Here is a 23,572-nt window from a genome sequence, read left to right as displayed (position 1 = left end):
CACTGCCACACGGCCTCATTTATAGGTCTGTAGTATTAAGAAAGTTACTAAAAGCAACATCTTCATGAACAATCAACATTCTGTGATTTACTTCTGCAGGACCGCGTGCATATCAAACAATTGCCAGACAGTACTTTATTGTAAATAACTTAATTTGTTAAATGTTGACAAAGAGTGGACATATAAGACATGCTATAAAATAATACATACAGGTGATAAGGGGAATTCAGTGCTTCCTTCCCTTAATCTACCTTACCCTCAGAACAAAAGTTTTTTTTGTTGCTGCCGTTTCTAGGCTTTCTAGACATGTTTTATGTTAAAAGCGATACAAAACACGCTATCTTTGGGGTTGTTTGTTGTAGCTTAAAATGTTACCACAAATGGAAAGATTGCACATATTTAGCATACTTTTGAGAGTATGTGAGTAATACATGTTAGAGGATTTCAGTGTGGCCTCTTTAACTAGTTAAATCGTTAACAGAATTTCTTTTCAGTTAACATTTTCAAAAAATGTTTGCATTTTAAATAGTGGCAATGTGTAGTATATACATCCCTGTTTGTATTTTGTACTTCAGTATGAAGGTTTTATTTAATAGAGTATACTGTAAACATTGGCATGCCAATCGTGTTCTGTGATTTTTTTAAGTGTTATTTATTACAATTTGGTTTAGCCTAAATTCCTCAGTAAAATATATGTGGAATTCAAAATGCTTTTCTTGGCTGAACTTTTTAAATAAATAAATAAATACACCCAGTCTCGTGTTCAGTGGTATTGCAAAGGTACTGTCTAACTCTGTGAATCTGCCTCTCCTTAGCTAAACTGGAAATGTTTTCTTGGCGTTTACTCTTATATAGGGTTTTCTACATCTGATGTAGATCATCCACTGAGCATATTTTCCATCAAACACTCTGTAAACAAAGCTACTAATGACGTAGTGGCTGTACACTGAGAACTCCTTTCTAAGCTATTTTTTATTTTTTTTTAGACCTCATATTTTTGGTTTTGGGTTGGGGTTTGGCTTTTTCAGGATGATTCTGTTTTTGTTTTCATTATTTAGTAATATACAGCTGTTAATAATTTCTATTAAAATGGTTCATCCACAGAAAACTGGAGATGGATTAAAGAATTGGATCAATGCACATGGGGAAAAAAAAAGAAGATCCTGTAATACGTTTGGTTCATCTTTTTTTGCTGAAATTCCCTCAAATCTGAATTAACATTTACAACCACCCCACCATCCACTATAATTGATATGCCTATGGCTAGCAGACCTACGGTAGTACAGTTAACAGAGGTGTCCTATTCAATTATGAAGGCATACAGCTCTGAACTGCAAAGTTCACACCATACCCTGAGTGTAATTTTAAAAAAGAAACTCTTACTAAATCTACTACAATCTTTCCAACATGTTGCTGTGTAAATGTGGCATACATTTGGTTTATTCATTTTTATTCAGGTGGGGTTGACCTTTGAGCCCTACCATACTTTCTTCTTTTCCATACCCAAGAATCTTCAAATTAAACATACATCCTGATTGATATGGTCTTCATGGCATAGGTCTTTATAGATATGTTAAATGCACTACAGTAAGTGATTTATGGAACGTTTAGACCACCGTCAGAGTTGCTTAAAGAAAAATAAATACAAGTGTAAAAAGTGTTGGCTTTTTTGGCATTAGAGACTGACGCAAATTGAAATTATTCTCTTACAAAAAAAAAAAAAAAAAAAAAAAAAGGAATTTGTCTGCAGGTTTATTATTTGTTTGTTTTTTTGTGAGGGTTTCTTATTAAAATCAATTGTTTTGCTGTGAAAACCATGCCTTTTCATGGGTGGAGGAGTCTTGTATGGTGTCCAGTGCAGAATGCTAATATATTAAAGGAGGTTCAGCAAGTAAAAGTTTTCTAGTATACTAATACATAACTTAATAATTATGTCATTGCAGTTTATGGAGTATCTCTAGTTGTGTGTTCTTTTTATAACCCTTAGTATACTAGAATATATGGGGGGGGGGGTTTAAAGTTTTTTTTTTTTTTCCCTGACTTGTCTTTTTTGCAACAAGTTTTGAGGATTTATGTTTTTTGTATTCAATGCTATATTCTTAATACATTTTAACTGATCTAGTTTTGGAATTTATCTTGGAAACATTCAACCCCAACTATGGAATTACTTGGAGAATCTCCCTATTCTAAGTTGCACCATACTGTACGTAAGCACTGTCAGAGCTTCATATACAAGAAGGGAAGAACTTCCCTGAATTCAGCCGTTAAATATTTTTGATACATTGTACTGATGTTTTAAGGTAGTTTAAACCATTATTATAAATGATTATAAATTGGCATAGTGCAAACCTTAGGAACTCCTGGATAAAAAAAATATGGAAAAGTTATTCTCTGTGGTTTTTGACAGATGACACTTGACAGTGTACTGCATTATTTGAACACGTATTTCTTGTTTGGTTATGGAGGTCAATGGTGTAAAATGTAAGTCTGATTCCACTTTGTGTGTGTTTCCAGCTTGATTAATTACCTCATTGGAACAGCTTACTGCATTCAGTTTGAAAAGACCAGTTTAGTGTGATGACAGCAGTCGTTTTATTGAGCCAATGCCTAGTTTGGAAATTAACCCTATGATCATTGTTGAAATACTTTGCCATTATGTTTGTAATTGCTCCAGTAATGATGCACATTTCCTCTTTTATAAACAGAAGGATCTTTAAATTAACTTGACCACAACTCTGGTGTTAATAACTAAATTCCAATTCTATAACGCTCTCTCAATTTGTTTGTTTCTTATTTTGAATAACCTGACATTGAATACTGCATATGACTCAGTCAATGTTGAATTATAAGGACAGAACCATCTTGGAGCTCTGCAAAATAGATTGATTAAACTTTACAGTTAGGCAGTAGAATTATCGTTTTCAACAGTGCAGTCTGAGGTTATTGTAAGTTTGCTTCATAAGAGGGACCACCGTGATTCACAGCTAAAAACTTTTTTTGTGCTTTGTGTTTACAGTTAATCTTTGCTTGTTACAACCAAGTTTCCATCATGCATACACATCACATAAACCTGCCTATAACTGAAATATGTATAGCAGCCAAGTGCAAACTATTTTTTGATAAGTGGATCAATGTTGCTAAATTGAAATATCTGTGTCTTTCCATCATACTAAGGGAAATTAAAGAAATTATAAGTGCATCAAAACTAAAAATGCAGTCCTCGAAAGCGTGTCTATTAGACTAGCTATACTGTAAAATCAGTTTTGCTAAATGTGTATTTTGATACTTAGCCTAACTCTTCTTAGTTTAGGTATTAAATTGGACTGGGGGTTTATTCGTAAATCTTGAAAATGTTAATTATTTCACTAAACTGTGTTCAGAGGGCGAAATCACGGTTCCTGTTTATTGTGATGTATGCTTGTTGTATTTTTTGTAACCAGTGTTGGAAATGAGTTGTAAAATTGATTTAAAATAAAGCATTCATGAAAAAGCTTCTCTCACCCAAGAAACATGTGCTGGGAAACCTAAGACAAACTTTGTCAGTAATCAAATTACTTTAGAAGGGTTAAACTCGTTCCAGAGTACTAATATTACAAGATCACTGCTTTGGTGAAATGAAAATCAGATGCACAAAAATACTTGGTACTTACTGGCGTAGGAGTACAGACTGCCTTCTTTTTGTGAAGAACATCTCTGGTTTGAGTGAGATTTCACAACTGGGATATTAGCAAAATGCAAATGTCACACTGATTTCAGCGGGTCAGCTGGTGAACAACACGGTACTGTATCATCTCTATTTAGTACACCGGCCCTGCAGATCTCTTTTTATGCTGCTTTGCTGTCCTTTAAGAAATCATTTAATGAATGTTGTTACTGTTGTACATAGTGAGTGTATTGAAGTAAATTGAGAGGAGCATACTGCATTTTTCCTCTAAACAGGCTGAAAAAAAAAATCAACAACACAAGAACAAGGCTAATACAGAGAACACTAAGGCTTTAGTCTAGTGTTCAATGTTTGGTGTGCGTCCAAACAACCCAGGGCTTTTGAAAATAAGTGCAAACTATTACAAATTTGCCAAAGGGCCGTTGGCAAGGCTTGAAGTAAGTAACGCGTGTGCGGCAGCTGCCAAGGTGAGACAATATAATAACACCCTTTCTAATTTAATTTTTTATTTGCAAAGATGTTATCTGAGGGCTCAGCCTTGGATTTACGTCATAGTTTCCTACACAGAAGTTATAATTGACTCAGTGTGTATCATTTTGTTGTAGCTAGTACTTATCTGATTAATCTTTTAAGATATCTGAAGAAAAGTTGGAAATCTCCAGAGGATTCACATCACTCTACTAGCACTCCTCGATTGGTCCAGGAGTGGAGGCTGGCGATATCTCTAGGAATTCCAGTAATAAAGCCTGCGTTTAGGATATAACCTACAGTTTATGCTAAACTGATCTTTTTGAGATGACTGTTTTGTTTTATGTGTTTATATAATAATCTAAGATTGATTTGGTCTGATTGCAATATTTACAAATTCGTTGTATGGCTTAAGGCAGCTTTAACAGCTTCAGTACGCACTTTAGGAACTATAAAATACAACAATTGAAAGAATAATTTTACCACTTAACACATGGAAAATAAAGCGATCAATTTTTCCTCATAATAGTATGGATCTGGATGCAGCCCAGCAGAAGAAATGTGTAATTTAGCTTCACAACCATTAACCAACAATAGATGTGAAATGAATGCCTTTAGTCTGGGCAAAACTATAAGCTTGTTTCAGCATTAATGTTAACTAACAATGTAAAATCAACACATAATAATCGAGGTGTAAAATATATTTAAAAAATTGGTTTTAGTTGAATGCTTTTTTTCTTCAAACATTATTAATATTAAGTTATTGCTTTTATTGATCAAAAAAAATAATTATTTCATGTGTGACTTAATTGAAAGGTTATTCTCATAATCATGAACTATAGACAAAACGTAAACTGTACTGTATTCCAGTGTATTTTGCTTCTCCCGATCATCAAGTGGGTTGCGGCAGTAAAGCAACTTTTTAATTGGTGGGAAAGCTAGGTAGACTAATGTATCAGAAATTGATGAAAAAAGAAAAATTGATGGCACTAAAACAAAAATGGTCTGTTTCTAATTAACAATTGAGCTTAAAGCATGCAGGGATGCCTAATTTAGCCATTTGTGTATTACAGCTGATTCAGTGAAGTAAGTGAGGGTTGATATTGGAGCCCATCTGCTATTCAATAAAGGTCTTTACTAACAGAGCACACTTGGAGATTTCCAAACCCTGCAGCACATATTGGAACAGTACAGTTGACAATCTGCGTCACCTTTCAGCCCAAACTACTCACTGAAAGGATTTTATGTAAATCTCCTTAGGAATGGAGTAAAAACTAAATGCCTTCTAAAGGATAAGGAAAATGGTAAAATAGGGGTTGCTTTCTTCAGCCTGCACTCAGTATTTTCAGAAACTTTAATATTTATTGCTGTGGTTGTTCATGATATTTGAAACGTACATTTTCTCAGTATCGCTGGAATAAACCATAGGTGCTGAATATCATAGAACTAACATGTTTCATCAATTCTGTCATCAATCTTTTTTTTTTTTTTTCTTTTCGGCTCCTATTGGTCTCACTAGGCCATTGAAAGGCTTTCTTGGCTTTTTCCGGAGAAAAAACGACTAGAGATCTGTGCATGATGTCTTTTTGATGATGTTGGACAGGAAAGGGCAAATTTATAATGTAGGACTGCAAAGGACATGGCTCCTCTACAGTTTATAATATATGAAGCCTAGACATCTTAAAATGGTAGTGATATTTTGTTGTATTTATGCATTTATTACCAGTAGACTAGGTGGAGTTGAATACTCTTTATTTTAGGATTTTGAAACTTCACCTTTTAAAAGACTCAACTCTAATGTTGTTTTTTTAGTTGCAAAACATATTGGGTTAGAAATTCCTCTTACTAGAAGTGCTAATATAACATTTCTTAATATTTACACTGTGTTGGGAATGTGCGGACCACAAATCTTACAGTACAGTGCTTGAACTAAATTGTTTAGAATCCACAGATTGTGTTCTATATACTTAAGAGGCCAATCAGTGTGCTGATTACCCTTTTTGATGGGGATGTTTAGATTTTGTTTTCTTGGTATCAACAAGTCATTGCGCCAGAAACAGTAAAAGCTCATCATAAATAATAAGACTGAAACTTAAAAAAAAAAAAGGTCCAAGAATGCTACTGTATACTGACAAAGTGTTTACCTGGACTCTGTTTTGGAGGCAAAGCCACATTTTCATAAAGCAATAAAACTACTTTAGGGATCCTTCTCAAAGTCCCCATCCTCTGTTTCCACCCTGTTAATGTTATACATGTAACCTGGATTTGTATACCCAATATGCAATAATTTACGTTTCTTAACATTAAAATGAATTTGCCACAAGTCTGTCCAGTAGCAGAGCAGGTCCAAGTCCCTTTGAATTAGCTGGGCTGTGGATTTAGAGTCCACTTCTCCCCCAAGTTTGGTATCATCTGCAAATCTGACAAACTTGTAATGTGTATCTTTGTCCAAGTCATTTATATAAATGAGGAACAGTGAGGGTCCAAGTACAGAATCTTGTGGTACTCCACTAAGTACAGCACCACCACCCCCCCCCCACCCCCCCAATCTGATTTCACACCTCTCACAATACTGTCTGCTTTCTGTTTTTAACCAGTTCTGTATCCAATTACATGTTCCTGACCCGTGTACTGCTGATTTTAATTTACTTCATAATGAGATTCAGCTTACTCTTGTTTTATTTTAATAGGGTGATGTTATTCAAGCTACAGTTGTAAGAAAGTTCTCGTTCTTTAAACATCAGTGCAAGAACAACATAACTGTCAGTCAGGTTATCCGGCAGTAAGCTGCCCTGTATGCAGTGATTACAGTAGCTGGGAAATGAAATGCCTGAAGAAAAGAAAATAACACGTTATTGCTGATAAATGTACAAGACCCACATCGTTTGATTTAGTATTTGAATGATTATTTAGGATTTAGTTATTTATTTTTATTAAAATAAATAAATAAAAAATATACATCAAATTCTTCCCAGTTTCATTTCGCAGGTTGTAAAGTAATGATAGATCTCTTTGTTACCACAGAACTTGCATTTGAATCGAATACCTGCAGCAGGACACAGCGGCATGTTATTGCAGTAGCATTATGTTTTGAAAAAGTACAATTTGCAATTAACTTTGTCACAAAATTATTTCCATAATTGTTTTGTTATTATTCATTTTATTTTTTGTTAGTGGTTCAAAACTGATTAGCAATAATTTGTTATTGGTATCTTAAATCGGGGGGGGGGGGGGGGGGGAATTAGCCAAGATTTTAATCATTTATGTAGGTACCACTACTTGAATCGAAGTGGTTGGAAAGTGAAGTTACTTTACAGTAAACAAAGTGCCCAGTCCTTGCAATTTACAGGTGTAATTACCGTAGAGCAGGAAGATACTGTGAAGTTGCTGTGATAGCAATTTGAAAGTTATGTTGCGTGATAATAACTGGGTTATTAAGGGATTTGAAATACTGTCATTTTGGAGTTGTGACCACACCTTCCTACCAGTTTTTTTTTTTTTTTAAGGAACATCATTAAGGAAATTGACAGATTGGTGTTTTAATGCTTAAGGTATTCATTAGTGTTAAGGAAGCCCTATGTATTATATATAATGTTGTCAAAACAGTTAAGCTTAAGCCACTGAATGACAAGTTTTGTTATTCCATTACGATATGCAATTAAGTCTGACTGTTTTCTACACTATAATTTTGGTTAACTAGAAAAATGAGGCTCTGCTCACAAACAGATGGTAATAAAATGTAGGGTATTTTCTAGATTTTTTTTTTTTTTCTGGAAATTAGAGGGATATGTTTGTTATTCTGTCTACTTTCTAGCATACCCAAAATCAATCAGGTCATAGACAAGTGAAGTCTAAATACAGGCTTCTTCTTTTTTCTTAAAAAATTAGATTTAAACTGTATAGTTGTCTTGAGTTCTCCTGACTTCCCAACCACCCATTAATTAAAGTTAGGAATAGAATGCATTCCACTGGGCATTGTTCATTCCGAATGGGAAATTGGATTTAGGAAACCAGAGCAATAGGAGCACTCTATGGAAGTACAAATGGGCTACACTGAAATAACTCCATGTGGGTTCTTAAAGCAATCCATCCAAGCAATTCTTTGGGTGCTGTTTTTGGATGGTTGCCCGGCATTTTGTTAAGCGTAGATTTATGGCAGAATTCCAGTTTTTAGAAGGGTGAATACTACTAGTGTATAGTGTAGGATGGATAGCTACTTATACAGAATTTACAATGTTAGACCACTGCATTAGACCAGAAAGACCACTTGACCACAATGGCCAATTATCTGTTTTTCAGACAGTATGGTAATTTGTGCTATAAAGCTGTGTAGCATATCATAACATAACATATCTAATCTAAGAAGAAGGGCTATATTGTATGTGACCAATGAAAAAAAAAAAAAAATTACAAGGATGACATTTTCTTAATAATTCATGGTGTTTATAAATGTTTGTAAAATACGTTTTATGTTTGCAAATATGTCAGAGTTTAAGTATGCAAAGGTAAACATGATATGGGAGCTAAATCAGCTATTATTTATATAATATTAATGATATTTATCAGTACTGATTACACACGTGGATTTATAGTAAATATTTCATTTAAATGTTTTTTTAGAGGGAAATTTGAGTTTTATGTGTGGGTGTTGATTTTTTAATGTGTTCTCAATAAAAACATCTGCCTTATTTACAGCTGGAAACAGTCACAGCAGTATACAAGATATAAACTGCAATCTGTGGCTTTCATGTCTCTGGGCACAGGTCACAAGGTTGATAGTTTGAAAAATCTTCAGGGATAAAATACATTTATAAAACCAATATAAATAATTACAGCAGTGTTTTGTTTCTGATTTTTCTCTTTCAGATCTTCTAACAGCGATGGAGTACAGGTCTCTTCTTCAGCTTCTCTGTCCTGATTTTCCTGTGGAACTTGTGCAAAAGGCAGCAAGGTAAAACAAAAATGTACTTTATGAATGTATACCCAAGCATTATATACAGAAATCAATCACTGTCTGCAGGGGATACATATTAACTACAGGCCTTATTCTCAGTACTCTTATGACTAATTCCATTAAGTTTGATTTTCAAGAACTGCTGTAGACTGTTGTTAAGGTACGGCAACCTAGGCCATAATGTAGATGCAAGAACAGATCTGACAACTACTGTGCTACACAGATAGGGACCATGGATGGGAAAATATTCTTTCACTTCCGTGGAACTGCTTGTGGGTTTTATGATTTTAAATATATGTTTCGTGGTTTATTAAATTGTAACAGCTCGTTGTTAACTAAAAAAATGACTTGGTAGTTCTTTCCATCATGAGTGAGATGTCTTCATCCCATCCATAATGAATGTATTTAGTTATCCTGTTAGCAACAGAGAGGTAACATTCTTGCATGCTAACTTGTCACCAACCCTCACTGCAATTTTGAAGTGTGATGATAGAATGAATGTGTTCTCCAATGCGCAGCCTAGCAACCGTGTTAGAAACACAAGCCAATACGGCAGACTGTCTGACTCCTCATCTCATTTCTCATGGGACTGCACATTTCTAGGGGCGTCTTTTTAAAAACAACAAATATTTAAGTTGAATTGTTATGACATGGTTCTGACAACTAAAATGAAATTTGTGCAAAATGTGTGCGTAATTGACAAGATACAAGTTTTATATTTCTGATCATCATCATTCATATGGGTGTGAGCACACAACTTTCCCCAGGGCAGTGATTAAAAAGGTGACATGTTATTGTTGCACCATACTGTAGTACTGAAATGCTTAACGAATGAGAGCAGAAGCAGATATTTTGTAATGGTTTTACTAATGAGGGTCCTCACTGGAGATTACTAAAGTAGTGTTGCAACAATTTCTCCACCATCTAATTTTTTGTTTTCTTTCCTATACAAAACCTCTAGGGATGGACACAGACTGAACTTAAGCATTATATTTTACCTCTCAAAGTTAATTAAATAGAAAATGTTCCATTTCAACCGTGAGTTTCATTCCACCTTTCTGGAAATCCTTTGACCCGTTTTGTAAATCTGATACAATTTTTTTGGTGGCTGTTATCAATAAAGAACAGGTCACACAGAAGTACGTTTTAAACAATTTTACTCAGTGCTGGAAGGTAAAAGATTAAGTAAGAAAATACCAGAAAAAGTATACCCACACCTTTTAAAATGATTTCAGTTGCATTGCAGTGAAACTCTGCTAGTGTCTGTCTGTACATGCTGCCAGCACTGCTCTCCTGTTTGCTATAAACACTTATTCTAAATATAGTGTTAGGTAATTTAATAGCAGTTTACCAAACTAAAATACTGTTATGATTTAGTCGTATTGTCAAAAGGTTATCTTTATTGTTAACCAAAAGCAGAGTTGCATCTATAGATCTATACATCTATACAGAGTGCTATAAAAGAAATTAGTGTATATTTAGAATTTCATGTTTTGGGGGTTTTCTGAAATACAAACAGACATTATTGTTCTTTTCAATTGAGTACTTTTATTTCTGTTGACATTTTATAAATTCCTGCTTTGAAACAATGTGGTGTGGATTCAGTGAGCTTTGAGAGATAATGGAGCATCTTTCCACCAAATTGTAACAACAGTTTTTTCACACAAAATGAAAAAGGCACAGGGTATGTCTGCTTATGTGTAATCCAAGTATTAGCACGACATATTTTATTCTGTATTTTCAATACTGTTTAAAAGTTTTGCAATAACTGTTAAATACAGTTAAAATGATGCAGATGCTCTATTGGCAAAGTATTGTGTTACAAAAGCCAAAGTAATACAGTTTCGGTGTGTTGTGAGCACTTTCACCATGTGGAAGTGACAGGTTGTTGTACTGTATACAGCTATGACCAAAGGTTTTGCATCACCCTGTAGAATTAACTAATTTTGCTTCTTAATGTCAAATGAAACCTGCTGAATAGTGTTAAGTTAATATATTGAATTACATACCGCTTTGTAGTTTTCCATATACTTAACAAAAAACTTGAAATCTAACATGAAATACGGTACTACTACAGTGTGTGTGTGTGTGTGTGTATGTATATATAATATATACATTAATTAATTATTGTTATATTTTTTTGTAAATTATCTCAATCCTAAAATTCTAGGTGATGTCAAACTTTTGGCCACAGCTGTGTGTACAACTCTGAGTGTCCTGTGTGGGATATCACAGTAGCATAATTGAAAACTTTCCAGATGTAGGAAGTCTGACCTTTATTCAGCCAGATGTGAAGTTATAACATGCTTTAAAATGTAGAGGTAATTTTAATTTAGCTGTGTTGTACACCAAAATGTGCTTCATCCTTGTACTCTTTATATATAAATCTTCAAGTAATATTTTTTTTTCCCAATCCAACTGTACATCTACAAATTAATTATGAAGTAGCCAGCTTCTGCATTCCATACACACAAGATATGCTAAAATGAGCCAAAATAATGAAAGGAAAAATGAACCAAAACAAAGGCCTTTATTAATATCGCTAATGCATACTGTTTATAACTAAGTATTCATATATTCATTTTTTTTTTTTTTTTTTTATTTAAAGCAGGAATATATAGTTGCAAATGCACAACTTTTAAATTTGTATTTATTTATTTTTTTTATCTCTATGGCCCTTTGACTATTAATTGGCTTTTTACAGTGTGCTTTACCCGTTCCTCTGCCCCCCCCCCCCCTTTTTTAATTTATGGTTCATTCCAGTGTCATTAGCTGCCTTTATAGATCAAGATAATTGTTTTCCCAATCACTGTTTTAAAAGGGGCTTAATAGTGTCTGATTTCCTTTTGTCATGCAAAGAAGTGCAATATATGTCTTTCAGTCCCTGTAGTTAGCAAGCACTTCATTAAACAATAATAAATCCTGTAAATGGGTTAGATCTGTATCTCTAGAGATCATAATAATGTGTTTATGTTATAGTTTATTTTTGTCTTTTACTATAGAGCATATTGTAAAGACTAAACATTTACTTAAGATGTATTCCCCCTACAGTTTTCTACCCTATACACTGTCTATATATTTTTTTAAATAGTGTTTCACTGAATCTTCCAGCTATCTCTTAATTCAGATAAAGGTCAATATTGTAAAAATCCTGAAGGTACAGCTGTTTATCTATGTTGTTATATTATTGATCTTGTTAGCAGTGGCCATTGATGTAACTGGTTATTATTGGTTTGTCTGTAGGATTGTGCTGATGGATGATGCTACGGACTGTCTGATGTCATTTTCTGATTTTCTCTATGCATTCCAGATTCAATTTTACTATGAGGGTGAGTGCACAAGGTACTTTATGTATTATAGCTTTTTTATTTGGATTTTAAGCATGCATAATATGTTATTTTAATTTTGAAGTTAGAAAAACAAATAAGGTATTTAAAAAAAAAATAAAGCATCATTAATCACTTAATCATGTTTTCCATACCTGAGAAAAACTAGGTTAAAATCCTAAAACGGGTTGAAGCTGAATGCCATTCCTCTTGCATATATATTCTCAATTGTACCAGAATGTCTGTAAAAAATTGATGTGGAATCTCGTACATTTCTGGCAGCTAATTTGCGTAGCTACAGTTTTACAGCTTTTGCGTGTTATGTAATACCTTATTGTAATACTCCTGTGGTCATCACCATTAAAATGGTCCTCATGACATAAAGAAACACATTCAGACAACATTATGTCTATTTTGTGGGGTGGGGTGGTCTTCATTTCTGTAATTCACTAGTGACAATCTAAGGGCCAATTAGTGGAACCCATGGTTGTTGTACAGTCTTTGGTCATATTCAGTGATCTTGAAGGCTCACTTGTAATTTTAATGAGCTTGTCTGTGTCATAAGGGAGCCTTTTAAGTTGAATACTGTTGGTGCTATGATGCTGTATGTACGTACAGTCAATCATACCCATGTGGAAAACAGAATATTAATATTAATTGAAACAGTTGGCATTATTTGTCTTTCAGCAATAAAAAAAAAAGCAAAATGTAACTGGCTATCGAACCCAGGACTCTTCTTTTACAGTAAACAGTTACATTAGAGATGACATCATCATACGTGCTTCTGAAGATGAAACTGAGCAATTCCATTTGTAATAAACCAGCTGGCTGTGTCAATAAACCAACTGGTTAAAAAATAGACTAATAAAGTAAATACAGACGTGTTCATAAAGCCACATGCATCATCATGTTAGGTCTGTGTCCTGCACTTCAGTGAGATGTCTGCAGGACATGGGTTTCTGTTTATTTATTCTTCGTTGTACGTATTCTTAAGCTACCACATCTAATCAACTTGATTGACTGCTGTTGGTTTTATAGTGTAATTATTAACAACCCCCACAGGATTTATGTTTACTGAGGACACATATAGAGGAGCCAAAGTGGCCTGGCTATCATAAACTCATCAGCGTCAGAGGAGCAAGGGTTTATAAACGTCAGTACAGTTAAAATAAAATCACAGTGCGTAGGTAACAATGTTAGCTTCCTCAATTTTTAATTAGATTATTATTTTTAATTTAACCTAATTTACCTAACTTCATTACTTGATGTCGTCTAACAAAGTAAATAGCTATGATGTGTCTTTGGGAAGTATTTTCATAGAGCCTTAGTTGCCCTCTGTCTCTGATTACAGTGCTTCGTATACTGACTTTTTTTTCTTGCATATCTGTGCTAATTTGCAACCAAGAAAATCATTGCTACGAGTCCTTCACATTTACAGTTCCACTTTGCCATCTAATGGTTTCTCTTTGGTTTGTGTTTGTCTCGGCCAACACTGGAGTGTGCCACTTGTGTGCCTGTATATTTACTTATGCCTCGTTTCCTCTTACACTGAGGTGCACCTCGGCGTGTCCCAGTCCGCTCTGAGAAGGTGCAGTTTCGTATCTCATACCTGGCGAGTCCCAGCTGGTCCAGGCGGAAGTATCATTATCTACCATGTTACACAACGTCAGTATGTTTTTGGATTTTACTACAACAATGGCGGCTGTCAATTACAGTGTGGACAATGAAAATGAAAACACAGACACAGAATCCCAGCATCCTGTGCGTCACAGAAAGCCATTTGACCTCTGGTGTTGCGCGAATACTTCCTAGGTTAGCTGTACCTGAGAAAATGTAGTGAAAATGCAGGCAGACATTTTTAGGTACACCTCAGCTACCTAAACGTGGCTAGTGGAAACGAGGCATTAGATTCCAAGCCAAATGCAGATTCTAAACAACATTTGTCTTGAACCTTACCAAAACAGAAATGGTATCTGCAACATTCTGTGTCAATTTACTTTGCAGGAAGAAGGCCACCTTTAGTTATGTAGGCCTAAAAAAAATATATATATATTATATAATAAAATTATTATTATAATTTTTTCTTGTTTTTTTCTGTGAACATCAACGGTTTGTTTTCTTCCAGAGTTTTTGGAAAGCATTGCTGTGATTTATCAGGACCTGCTTTCTGGAAAAAGCCCCAACACTGTGATAGTCCCGACTTCGTTCTCAGTAGAACAGGACGCCCGTCCGACCAACAGTGATACTGAGGCTCAGGAGGGGGTGGACTCTCCTCTGTTCTGTGGTTGCATTGAAGCACTGTGTGAGAGATACAAATACAGGTAATTTAATATGCAAATTAAATGGATCTTGCCTTTTTTTTTTTAAACAAGTTTAACCACTGCTCTGTTGTTTTTTTACACAAGGTTAATGTCTCTGTGTTTTGGTAATCTCCTAACTCCTTAGAGATTTGTGTTTTATATGAATTTTGTTAAGGTACAATATAGAAAATGTTTGCTGTAATTTTAACTGGAGTTTTGAAAATGTGTTTGTGGGAAACTTCTGAGTTTTAATTGAATAAATATGTTCGAAATTGCTAGAAGAGGACACAATTGTTGTGAGTGAAGTTAGGCACACACACCTGTGCCTTTTTATAGCACTCCTCATACCTGTTCACGACAGGAGTACTTGAAACAGACCACATGTATGAAAACAATGCAGATTCTTTTGAAGTCTATGGTGACTTTATAGGTGTGTTCTAACTGTAATAGTAGCTTTTGTTTACTTTCCCTAAGGCATCTCTATAAAAGTTATTCTAAACTTCCCAGCCCATAAAACTGTACACCGTGAATGGACTGCATTCATTAATCCTTGAACTGCCAAGGGTTTGTCTTTTGTTCACTTACGAAGCAGATGTAGCCCTGCTGTACAAAAAAATCTTTTGTATTGCCTTCAACCTGGAATTTACGAGATGATCTATTACAATATTTTTGTTTTCACGTTTCTGTCATTTCCCATAAGTGAAATGATAGGTGCAGAGATTAGATAAAGAATGGTCCTTAACACAGGTATTGAGACTTCAAAGTAGAGCAGTATAATCTTTTTAAACATGTCCAAGCTCAATCAGGCTTATCCTCGTTGAAGATTAAACTGGTGCAACCTTAAGCAAAAGTGAAAATACCCCTTTAGTGAAAAATTATAGCGATTAAAAAAAAAAAAAAAGATAAAAGCTTAAATATGAGGGATGTGAAGATTTTGCATATGTCACGATTCTAAAGTTGAAATATATGGTAAACAAACAAATTTCTTCTAATTGCTTCTTTTAATTCTGAGTTGTATTTCCACAGTCACCCCCCACTGTCATCCATTAAAGAGATTCTGTGCCAAGTACAGCGTGTATCCTTCTACGGATTCTTGATGGCACTTGCAAAGCACGAGGGGATCAACAGTGAAATTGGTAAGTAAGCTTTAACTAGAAATGCAATACATTTTATCCTTTTATTTATTTACTAATGTGTTTATAGGTTGTAATACACCAAACAGGCTGCAGTGGGTGTGATGAGCTCTTGACGATGTATTTAGTTAAATCTGTAAACCCCGTTTGTTCTGTCTTAAAAGACAGCTCCTCCATTTAACAACTATCAATTGGCAAGTTGTTGTTTTTTATTTTTTATTTTTTCTCAAGTTCTGATCATTATAATTTTTAATAATAACTGTACTTGGTGTTGCAAACCTGTACACGTTTAGATATGATCATGGTACTGTAAAACAGGATTTTTTTGTGGCAACTTAATTTCGCTAATGGCCTTCAAGGTCAATTTTTGCTGCATTAAATGATTGCGCTTCTTTTTCTTTTAATGTACGGCACATGTATGAATAATATATTTCACGGCACATTAATTTTGCAGATTTTTTATTATCGTGACATTAGCAAACATTTCTTGCTAGCGAAATGTTTGTGTTTTACAAAATTTTAGAAATATTTTAAAGGGAGAGATGTGGAAGTATGTAAAAAAAAAAAAAAAAAAAAAAGGCAAGAAAAAATGCTTATGACTATTCAGAAACAACATCTGAGTGTTCACTTTAGTGTGCCAAGTTAATTGTTGCTGATATTGAAAAAACACCCTTAAGTGACCACTAACACTCAAGTTTGTCAATGACTAGGGAAAACACAAATCTTTTGACAAAACCGTTTGTGAATGTGTTCATGTGGTTAGTGCTTCAAAATGTGCCAACTCTTGGACTTCTCATACACCATTGCCAACTCCAGCTGGGAGAGACTGAACTGGGGTAATTGCCACTTTACACACCACAGCTAATGCCTGTTAATTCCTGCTCCCAGTAGACAAGCATGTTTTGCATGTCACGTTATGGTTTCTCACGCCGCCACAGATCCCACTGTCCTGTTCCCACACAGACACACGTGGGGATGCACTAGGAAGCAGTCTTTCCTGCCATCACTGAAAGAAGTGACCTTCAGATCAGCATGTTTCGCTCAGCCCTGCTGGGAACCCTGCATGGTGTTTGAGACCAAATAGGCATTTTAGTATGTAAAGACACTGAGTTAGCTACCACAGGTGTCCTGTCTTGCCAAGTGTGAAGTATCTCACTGTTTACACAGCACTAATTCACAATTAAGTCCCTCTCTGACCTCTTGAACTTTATGGTTCTGTCTTCTAAACTGCTGCAATGGTATAATAATATAATTTAATTCCTGATTTATATTATTTTTTTATTTATAAATTTGGTTGTGAATTTTGTAGTAGACAGTATAATAGTAAGAACCCATTTTCTTTTTGTATAGTTTGTTATCCTATAAAGACTTCAAAAGAAGTTTAAATACACAGTATAGTTTTTGTTTCACTAGGTATTTGCAGTGTGCCAAATAACACACACAGAAGTTCTTGAGAAGGAAATCCAATAGCTTAATTTGTTAGAAAATAAGTTGTATTGTTTGTTAGTACAACCAACATCAATCTGGCTACATTCATGTGGTATTTCTCAAATATTGTAGGTGAATGGCTTTTGATAACAGTCTTCATTGATTTACATGCATCATGGAAAAGGGGGATTAATGAGATTTAATTCTGTGTAAAATTTAGACAGGTCCTTTTTACTCACTTACCTGCAAGCAAAGCTAAAAAGGCAGGTGAAAGGTATTAGTGTTTTAAAGTTCTCAAAAGGTAGTTTACTAGGAACATCTAAATGTGCTTGTAATTGTGGATAACAGGAGCGTGATGTAGAAGACCTTTTTAAAATAACCAGTAGAAATATGCTAGTTATTACCATCATCCTATTGGATTCATAAGACTTGGTCAAGAAGAATTGGTTTACGGAAGTTGAAACATCATATAATAATTTTTTATTAGATTTGTTAGTTTATGAATGCATACATCATAACTTGCTGAAGATTTGAAAATAGCATTCAAGTTTAAAACTTGTTTTATGAGATGAACTCTGTTAACAGGCCTATGAAACAGCTGTGCCACCTAGAAAAAAAAACATCGAAATGTTCAAAAGATAAGTACTTCCTACATTTAAATAGCAAAGAAATGTATTCAGTCGAAACAGAATTGGTAAGTTACAATCGGAAATGTTTTTTCCAGTAGCTGCAGCCAGATATGTTTAATAGAGAAATGCACTATAATATCCTGATGGATGTGATAAAGATAACAATCTTCTAACCTTGACCTATGCAGGAACTTTACTAAGTTCAAGGCAGCTGTAAAATACTTGCTTAAACACGGCATATCAATTTCTTATGTTTTAAATTAAAGCCCTTGTAGTCCCATTTCTATTTTTAGAATCTGTCACTTTCCTGAGCTGTAACATATATTGATTTAGTTCTTATCTGACAGATTTACAAAGTAGTAATCTGTTGCAAACTTAAGGGCTTGCTGAAAGAAAGTTTTTTCTCTCTGAAACTTGAGGCCGTACATTTGTGGCATGTTGTTCTTACATTGACATTTAAAGAGGCCAGGTACTTAGATGGGGCTTTTGTGATGTTGGGGTCAAATAACTGTGCAGCAACCTTTCCCAGTGTGTGATAAAGAATAAAAAGGAAACATTTGTAATTTGTTATTAGTCGTAATTAATCTGGTTTCAAAGAAAATTTGCATTAATAAATAACAGCTATGAAACATGCAATATAATTCATAATGACACATTATTTTGCAAATACTTAATCTTTATATTAGGGTATCTTTCATAGCTGATGACCTTTAGCTGAATTCAAAATGAACCTTAATTATTTATATTTAGGCTTGCTAAACGTCGGTAAAACCACAGGATATTTTTTTTTTTTTACCTTACTAAAAATAATAATTTTGAAATCATCTCTAGTCTGTGTAGTTTTTGTATTTGCTGTCTGTCCTGCCTCCACTCTGCTCTGAGTGGCTAAGGGTCTCTGTCAGTCAACTCAGTGGTCCCTTAATAGCCTAGTGTAGTTTCACTGTCAGTCGTTTCATCCTGTTCTGACAGATCTCATTGGCTGAAGCAGACTGTCAGTCATCAAGACCTACTGTGCACTTTCACCTGTCATTCAAATCGCCTACTTTGAAATTAGCGGGTTAAGGTATGGGTAAGCTGTTGCTATTATAGGTATATACGGTGACAGTTATTAGTTTGAAAATGGGGCGCAGAGGAAAACACTTAATGAGCTCTGTGCACAATACCCTGATCGAGGGCTGAAGTCTCCGTGGCAGGATGATGCAGGCCAGTCTGCCTTGCCTCTAGCGAGTCCAGCTGTGCTGAAGCAGGAGAGGGGCGGAGCTCAGAATAATAAGTGTAAGTTAGTTCTGTTCCACTATCTATTGTTTTGTACTGTGCATGTTATTTTTACTTGTAAATGTATGCTATTAAAAAAGTCTATGTAATACACTTTATATGGTGCATTTTCTACAGTTTATTTGACAGTTGTTTTAATTTGTGTAGGAACTTTAGCTTTACAAGGTATAGCTCAGCTGTGACCAAGCGTTATTTCAATTAGAATGTTGGTAACCATGGTTTTGTTGCATGTTGAATATGATAAAGGGGTTTCTCTAAATGAGACGTTTCTCAATGGCAGAAAAAGTCGGTTTTGGTTTTTTTTAAGCATAAAGGTCAATTTCACTAATGCTCGAAAAAACGGTAAATGCTTTCAAAAATAAACTTCGATATTAATCGTCGATTTGGCAAAAAAATAAATAAAAAATAGTAGCCTATTTATACTATACTACTGAGAACATAATGAAGAATACGTATGGCTGGTATTTTTAGTTATTATTGCAAAATCATGTCACATTATTTTTCCCATAAACAAATATGATTCAATTAACAGTAAAAATGAATGACGCTACTGTTAAGTCTTCAGGTGAGTTATTTTTTTGAAAGTTGTAAAAGGCTTTCTCATCACAGCAAAGCAGAATAAAACAGTTACAGTCTCCCTGGCCAGGATCATAATAAGTTTCCATTAAAAAGCTGCATGTTGTTACACCCTAACAGCAGGTCTTTGTTCTTGATTTGGATTGGAAAAGATCCTGGCATGTTATTGGGCATTAATCATAAAAAACATGACCAACAAAAGAATGAAGTCATATTTTTCAAAGTGATTTTCCTGTGGTTTGTTTGGAGTTTCCAGCAGGAAATCAACATGTAGTGTCGGGGAAATGGGGTCCCTGTGATCCTTATAGAACTCTGAATGCTTTAATATCCAGGGTTGATACAAGGGTTATGGAAACAACCAATAGTTTTAACTATAAACAGAAAAACAAGAAGTTTCTCACTTTTCTCTTCTGTCCAGGTTCCCTGCCAAGCAAGGCAGACCTGCTCATAGATCCTGAAATGGACAGAGAGCTGGAGAAACTGTAAGTATTATAAATGTTTCACAAATTTAACGAGGCTTTAAAAACCTTCCTGTTTAAAATCGTCTGCTGTGAATAAGAATGTGCTACCCTGTTGTAGTGATATTCATGTCAATGTTTGACAGGGCATCTGAGCTGTTTGTTACACACGGCAGTTTAGAACCTGATTTCTCATTTTTAAGAATTGCACAGATTTCGGTGAGCCCTACCTCCAACAGCAGCAGCAGTACAGTGGGACACAAGGAGCCGGTCCGAAAAGCCTCTCCGCGGAAATCTCTCCATCACCGCAGGAGAATCGACATTGAAAGTGACGGCTCCAACGAAGAGACAGACTCTTCAGAGAACTAGAAGCTTGCACCTCCATCAGCAAAGGGCACCTTTCAGATATGCATGCTCGGTGAGCTGGTGGACCAACCCACAGCCTTTCACGTCTGGACACAGGACAAGTGAACGTCAGTATTTGGTAGCCTTTGATCATGAAACTTGTGTAAGTGTCAAGCAATTCAACACCAACATAGTCAGCATGCTATGTGCATTCTGTCAGAGACAGAGTTAAGATAACAAGAGGATATGATCTGATCCTGGAGAGGAGGCGTAGGATACTTTTATACTTGCATGTTAAGGAATAAAGATTACATTTTAGCTTAGATCTTTTAGAGACTTGTAAAAACAAAAATGAGAAATAACATGGGCTAAGATTTAAAAGATTTTTTCCAGCTGCTTTTTTTCTGCCAGTATAGAGTAAGAAGCATGCATCTCAGGGTAAGAATGCATGTATGAAGACAGCAAAAACTGTGTTCTTACATACATACATTATTACCCTGAGACTTTTCTGTTGCTGTTTTCCCAATATTTATACATGGTCGTGCTTTACAAGAGCATCACATCCCATTCATGTCTGTAATCTAGAGCAGACGTGACACAATGCCACAGTGTCGTGTGCGTCTATGTGGTTAACCTGTTTTCATTAGTTTCAGACCTATTTTAGACTGATTTTTTTTTTTTTTAATGCACCTCTCGTGACCAGCATGAAGTATTACAAATGAAATTCACCTTTTAAATTATTTTAACTGTTTAAACTAATTCACTTAAAGAACAATTATAATTCATTACAATTGTCTTGATGTTCAATAACTATTTTTATGGTTCCTCAAAATGATAAACTTTGCTTGTATTGCTTTTAATTATGAAGGGTTGAGGGACACAACATCTGTATCTCAATTTTAAGTACTGAATATGCAACATGTTTCGAGACTGGCAGATGTTAAATAATCTAAAAGTACTTAATCAAAGATTAAGAAAATAAAACTACAACTCTTAACACTTGCTGTGTTTTGACTTTTTATTTTCCTTTAAAAAAGAAAAAAAATGCCCAAGGTAGTTCAATCATTTTACTAAGATCATGTTTTAAAAGGCTGCGCAGCTATAGCAGAGTATGGAAGTATTCTAAGCATAAGGTTAATCATTCTATGCAAGTCATTGTGACTAATCATTTGCAATTGCAGCATCAGGATTGTGTGCATCCAGGGTATATAACAACGGACTTCATAGCTTGTATAGACCAATATTCATAAACATAACAAAAAAATATGATTTGCTGCCACACAGTGGTGAAAAGTGAGTAGTGCAGGAAAATAAATGGTAGACATTCTGAATTACAGTACATACATACCTTTATCTAGGAAAGCTCTACACAAATTATGACTTCATAGACATCATTGTGACAGCATTGATCGTGCAGAACAGCAGAGCTTTACTTAGAATCATCCACATTCTGTATCAGTGATATCTGCACAACCAGTGAGATTGTCCAGCAGATTATTTGGTAAAACTTTTAAAACTTTAATATTTAATATGAAGATGTTCCTACTATCAAGTCTGTTGATCTCCATCCTGATTGGAAGCACACATACACTTCCTCTGAAAAGGTAATAGGGTAATAATCGTTTAGATTATTTGAGTTGCTCTGGCTATTGAAAATTCACCTGTTTTACCATTCCAATCTTGTTGTTTTTCTTCAAGAATATCAAGGGATGTCACAGTAGAAACCTTAGTAACCATTCAACTTCCTAAGAAGCATATTGCACTGTTTGATGGTAAAGAAATTATGTTAATTACCTTTTAATAGATGGCATTGAAAAACACACATGAAGTACTGTAGACCTGTGTACAATTAATGTCCTATTTTATCAGTCATAAAGGAGTCAGCAGAAGGCAAACTAAACAAGAACAAGCAATAACTAAGCAGTCAGTCTTTTTTTTCAAATTGATAATCATTGTAATCGTATTTTATATTTAAAACGTGTATATTAATATATTTACATCTATGTTACAAAATAACATAGCTATTTTTATAATGTGATGTTACAATAGCAATTGTATTTATTTATTTTTTTCAAATGTATTTTAGATTATGGTGTAACACCCATACCACCCAGACTAAACACACCAGTAACACACAAGAAAAATCTGAATCTCCAAAATGCTGGCCTGAGCAAAAGGGACGAATCAGACTTTGACGACTATTACAACGACATCTTTAGATGAAGAGTCAAGACTATTATACTGCCAGGGTATATTTATTTTTTTAAATAACAGTACTACACATTTCTGTTATTATGTTGACAGTGTTCCTATATTCAAAATGATTATAAATAAACTGACAAAAATTGAAGACTTTGATCTGGTTGGTCGTACTGGGATTAAAGTTAATTTAATGTTTTAAATCTTGTTCATCATCTGTTTATACAAAAATGTTCTAGGACAGACTTCTGATTCTATGGTGCGTGGCAACAGCATGTTTTAGAATTTCAGAAATGTGCTGGATTCCCAACAAAACAGCAGTATTTTCATGCAGGTGCCATGTGTAGTTTGACCACCAGAGGGCAAGAAAGATACGTGATTATTGGACATGTCACAGACTCATGCAGACAAGGACATGCTGCAGAATAACAAACTGTACATGCAGATTGGTAAAGTTCAATATGGATATCTGGTTCCAGAAACCACCCTTTTCATAAACTAAACCTTTCAAAGGTCCCAAAAATGTTTCCTTTTGTTTTCTAGTTTTGACATGTTAACTTATCTTTTGTTCATTTTTCTTCAGCATTCTTAATTGCTCAATTTGACTCCCCTTAACACCTGTTTGACCGTGTGATTCGTTTCAACCTACCTGACCCCCCCCCCCACACACACACACACTGGGCTTGCTTCAAACAGCTAAGCTCACAAAAACTGTTTCACTGAAATCAAGACAGTACAAAATAATTGCTGCTTTCGAAATTTTTAAAGAAAGCAAAATTGCACACTTCAAAAACTAAAAAAAAAAAAAAAAAGTTAT

At 34.7% G+C, this 23,572-nt stretch overlaps 1 protein-coding gene across 1 annotated transcript in view; it reads left to right on the top strand.

The window, feature by feature from the left end:
- Positions 1–21,543, top strand: part of c19h11orf49 (chromosome 19 C11orf49 homolog) — a 36,935-nt gene extending 15,392 nt beyond the window's left edge. Inside the window, exons 4-9 of the mRNA XM_041217855.1 lie at positions 8,999–9,083; positions 12,330–12,415; positions 14,538–14,733; positions 15,739–15,848; positions 20,172–20,235; positions 20,415–21,543. Of these exons, the coding sequence (XP_041073789.1) occupies positions 8,999–9,083; positions 12,330–12,415; positions 14,538–14,733; positions 15,739–15,848; positions 20,172–20,235; positions 20,415–20,580 (707 nt within the window). The 3' untranslated portion in view covers positions 20,581–21,543. The remainder of the gene's footprint in view (positions 1–8,998; positions 9,084–12,329; positions 12,416–14,537; positions 14,734–15,738; positions 15,849–20,171; positions 20,236–20,414) is intronic.
- The last annotated feature ends 2,029 nt before the right edge of the window (positions 21,544–23,572 follow it).

Source organism: Polyodon spathula, chromosome 19 (assembly GCF_017654505.1).
Source record: "Polyodon spathula isolate WHYD16114869_AA chromosome 19, ASM1765450v1, whole genome shotgun sequence".
Classification (NCBI taxonomy): Eukaryota; Metazoa; Chordata; class Actinopteri; order Acipenseriformes; family Polyodontidae; genus Polyodon; species Polyodon spathula.
The sequence above is the reverse complement of the archived record's forward strand: the minus strand, read 5'-3'. Positions and strand labels throughout refer to the sequence as shown.